The following is a 3874-nucleotide window of genomic DNA, read 5'->3' as shown; positions in this document are numbered from 1 at the left end:
CCCATGTATATATACATTTCTATTTCCCTCTCGCTCTCTCTCTTTGTCTGTCCGTTTCTTAGAGATACCAAATAGAAGGATGAGTGAAGAACCAACTGATGAAGAGTGAAAGAACGAAGGACAGAGCAAAGGAAAAACACAAAAGGAGTGAGAGACAAAGGAGGAGAGAAACAAATCCAATAGTGTTGTGCAGGAAGAAATAGGAGAAGCACTAAAAGTAGTACAAGTGTGGGTGGGGAGGGTGGGGAGGATGGGGGCTAGGGGGGATTTTAGGTGCTTAGTGAAAGAGAAGAGACAAAGTTAAGATTAAAAAAGGAAGCTTTGGAAAGGAAGAAGGGCATTGCAAGGGACTGGTTCAAGGAGGAAAGAGACATCTGGATGATCGCCACATCTGCAACCAGCAGGTTACTCCCCCTCCGAAGATGGCCTCCAACTTCAACGACATCATCAAGCAGGGCTACGTACGCATGCGCAGCCGCAAGCTGGGGGTGAGTGTGTGTGTGTTTTGTGTGTGTGTTTTGTGTGTGTGTGTGCGTGTGTGTGTGCAAAAGAGAGTGAGAGAGAGAGAGTTTTAATCTGTATCAATGTTTTCTCGCATCCCTCACAAAAACAATCTTAGCTTTACACTGTGATTGTTAACAGGCTGATTAATCTCAAAATTTTAGTTTCCACCACCTGGCTGCTGCGTTACGCCATTAGTCATTATTAGTCCCTGAATAAATGTACCAGTCAAGAGCACTAATTTGACTAGGTTCATTTTGTCCTCTCTGATTATACGTATAAGGTTTCTTTTTCATCAGACAATGAGTATTTTTAAGTAGGAGCTGTTTTTACCTTGACATGTTTCAACTTTTCTGAGGAAGACTGAAGTGACAGTTGAAACATGTCAAGGTAAGAACAGCTCCTACTTAAAAATACTCATTGTCTGATAAAAAAAAGAAACCTTATACCTAAAAAAAGAGCACTGCAGAGATAGTACTAGATGTTGTCCATGATGGAGAAAAGTTTTGACAATATCCTCTCCACTACTGCATGCAGATTGCCCAGCTCTACCTCAAGGACTAAGTACTTGATAAGTTTTTTTTGTGTTTCATCCCCCCTCAGGTTTTTACCTCAGCAGACCACAGTGTGGAAAATGGCACTGGCCACCACAGACTTATAAAATATGCCACAGACATTAAAAGACCATAGTTTCTGCCAGAAAAACCACTGACTCTGGTCCTATATCGTAAAGTTGCGAGTTATTATGGGTTATACATTGCATTACAGTTCAACAATTTGGTTCCATTAAGTCCAGATTTGTCACTGTACAGCTACAGTTTAAACTGCCTTTATATTTCTAAATGCTCAGCACTGTGCTATAGGGTCAAATGTACAAAAGCTCATTCTGAGGACATTTGAAGATGTGAGGTCAAAAAAAGTCATCAGTTGTCAGTAGTTTTATTACATGATGGAGACCACGTGGCCCAGTTTTATTTGTATCACAGTACTTGTACACAATACCATACCATTCATTCAGGCGGTACACAGTTTACAGTGTTAAATACCCCAGTGCATCAAAGCTTAATGTGGAAATGTTTTAAAGACTACATTCTTTCTCATTATATTTATAACCCTGCTGGTACATTAAGGTCAGATAATCTTTACATAATAATAATACTATCAGCCAACAGGCCATGCTGATTGATAGCAATGAGCACAGCAATCCAGCATTTCACCAGCGTGTTTTAACTGCAGTATAAGTTTCATCCTTCAATCCATTATATATACACCACTTTATCCTCTGTAGGGTTGTGGGGGGCCTGGAGCCCATCCCAGCTGACTTAGGGTGAAGGCAGGGGACACCCTGGACAGGTCGCCAGTCTATCACAGGGCCAGTATGACTTTCAGGTGTTCCTAAACAAAAGTCTTCATATATTGATATGCTGCCTATGGAGTTGAGGCTACAAAATCTGTGTCTCTTTAAAATCTATTCACATCCTTGCTTTTTTTTTTTTTTTAACTTTAATCAGCTTAAAGTGCTAATATATCAGTTCATCCATCCATCCAGGCATGCATGCAAAAAAACAAACAAACAAAAATCACACCTTCTCTCACTTACCAAATAGTTTTGGTTTTCACTGGTCCAGGTTGTGAAGTTTTAGAGATTTCTTCCTCAGTGCACAAATACAATGAAGTGAAGAGATTTTAAATTTAGATGCTCACAGCCGTGAAAAGTGGCTTTTCATAATAGTGTCAATAGAAACTGCTGGCAGCATGCTCTGTAGATGACTGGAGTTTCAGACTCAGAAAAGAGAGAGTTATCGATAAATCTTAATAGTCTCACTTTCTCAGTTCATTTTTTGTCATTCACAGTCGTAATAATCAGTGCCAATTAAGTCAAGTTCTTGTTCCGTCTCATCTCATCTTATCTTATCAAATAATCTCTAACGTGCAAAAAGCATGTTTACAAGTTTCTAATGAGTTTGTTCAGAATGAAAATTCAAGTCAAGCTGTCAGTGTCTTCAGACACAAAATAACCAAGGATGGTGTTCTGTATTCAGATGTGTCATATTTTACTTACTGAGCATCACCTGTTTTTCTTTTTGTCCCTAGGTATCAGTTCATCTTTACACTTTGCTTTCTGAATAAATCAGGTCAACCTCATATTACGTCATGAAGGAGGTTTATTCGGTTGTAGATGTGTCATTAGACCTGGGCAAGTACAAGTCAGAACACCCACAAGACCAAGACAAGTCAGAAATAGTGGAATAAATATGTCAGGACTACAGATCTGCTTTCAGCACCATGAATAAAGTTCCATCCCACCTTTTGTATTCATACTGAAATCTCATGAATATCAAAGCCTGGACAAAAAAACCCAAAATAATCAGCATGGCAAATTCACCCCCAGGGGTAACTGAGGTAATATGTGCTTTTCTGATTTCAACTCTAACTAACCCTTCAAATTAACAATCATAGTAATGAGGTATGTTATAATAATATTGACTTAAGCACAGCAGGTCAGTCAACCAGCAAAAGAAAAGTCCGCAAAACAAGCAGACTCTTTCAGCTGTGGTTTTAGGGCAGAGTATGTTACTACATGGCCTCTAGATGTACAGTATATTTTATATTACCGCTTGCTAAACAGACTGAATGTCTCCACCTTCATTCTGTGTGCATTTCTACCTGTGTCTTGAGCTACACAAAGTGCACATGGAATGCTAATTTGACTGAGCATGAGTCATAATCAATTTAATTCGACTCAATTTTGGCTTATGTATAGAAAATAAATTGCCTTTGGGAAATAATGTTCTTAAGTTACAGTGCTTGACTCAATGAGACAATTCTGTTCACATTAAAGTTTTGTGCCTTCTGCACAAATTTGTGTAAGAGACAGAGAGAGATAGTAAGTGTCCATATTTGTCCATGCTCTTACTGGCTAATCTAAACTATATCACTACATAGAATAGACATGGGGAAGTGATCAGTTTCTCTTTTTGTATTTATTTTCTGGTTGGTCAGAAATACTTGATTGTATGTGGTTGAATGGAGGCTGGTTGTGCTGTTGAAATCCATCTGTAGGGGACCAACAACTGTAGAGAAATGTTTGTGTAAAAAAGGTCTGTCAGAAAAATAGTAGTTACTAATTGTAATGTCAGTTCCCTGAGTATGCATGGAGCCCTCTAACAGGCTTCATTGCTGGCTGTGTGGGGTGGTCAGACTAGAGTCTGTGGTGGCTGTGGCTGTGCCCTTGGCCACAGTAGCTACATACAGTAGCTCTAAGAATTGAAATGTTCGCTGTCGGTATACTGGGCACTTTGGCCCACACTGCAATATGTTAACATATACTGGATCCATCCATCCATTATCTGTTCACTGCTTAATCCTCACT

The 3874-nt window shown here is 39.3% G+C and overlaps 1 protein-coding gene across 1 annotated transcript in view; it reads left to right on the top strand.

Moving 5' to 3' along the window:
• The first annotated feature begins 422 nt into the window (after positions 1-422).
• dok4 (docking protein 4) overlaps positions 423-3874 on the top strand; it is a 37929-nt gene continuing 34477 nt past the window's right edge. The window contains exon 1 of the mRNA XM_008299817.1: positions 423-488. Coding sequence (XP_008298039.1) covers positions 423-488 — 66 coding nt within the window. The remainder of the gene's footprint in view (positions 489-3874) is intronic.

This window comes from Stegastes partitus, unplaced genomic scaffold (genome assembly GCF_000690725.1).
Source record: "Stegastes partitus isolate 25-593 unplaced genomic scaffold, Stegastes_partitus-1.0.2 Scaffold1468, whole genome shotgun sequence".
In the NCBI taxonomy this organism is placed as follows: Eukaryota; Metazoa; Chordata; class Actinopteri; family Pomacentridae; genus Stegastes; species Stegastes partitus.
The sequence above is the reverse complement of the archived record's forward strand: the minus strand, read 5'-3'. Positions and strand labels throughout refer to the sequence as shown.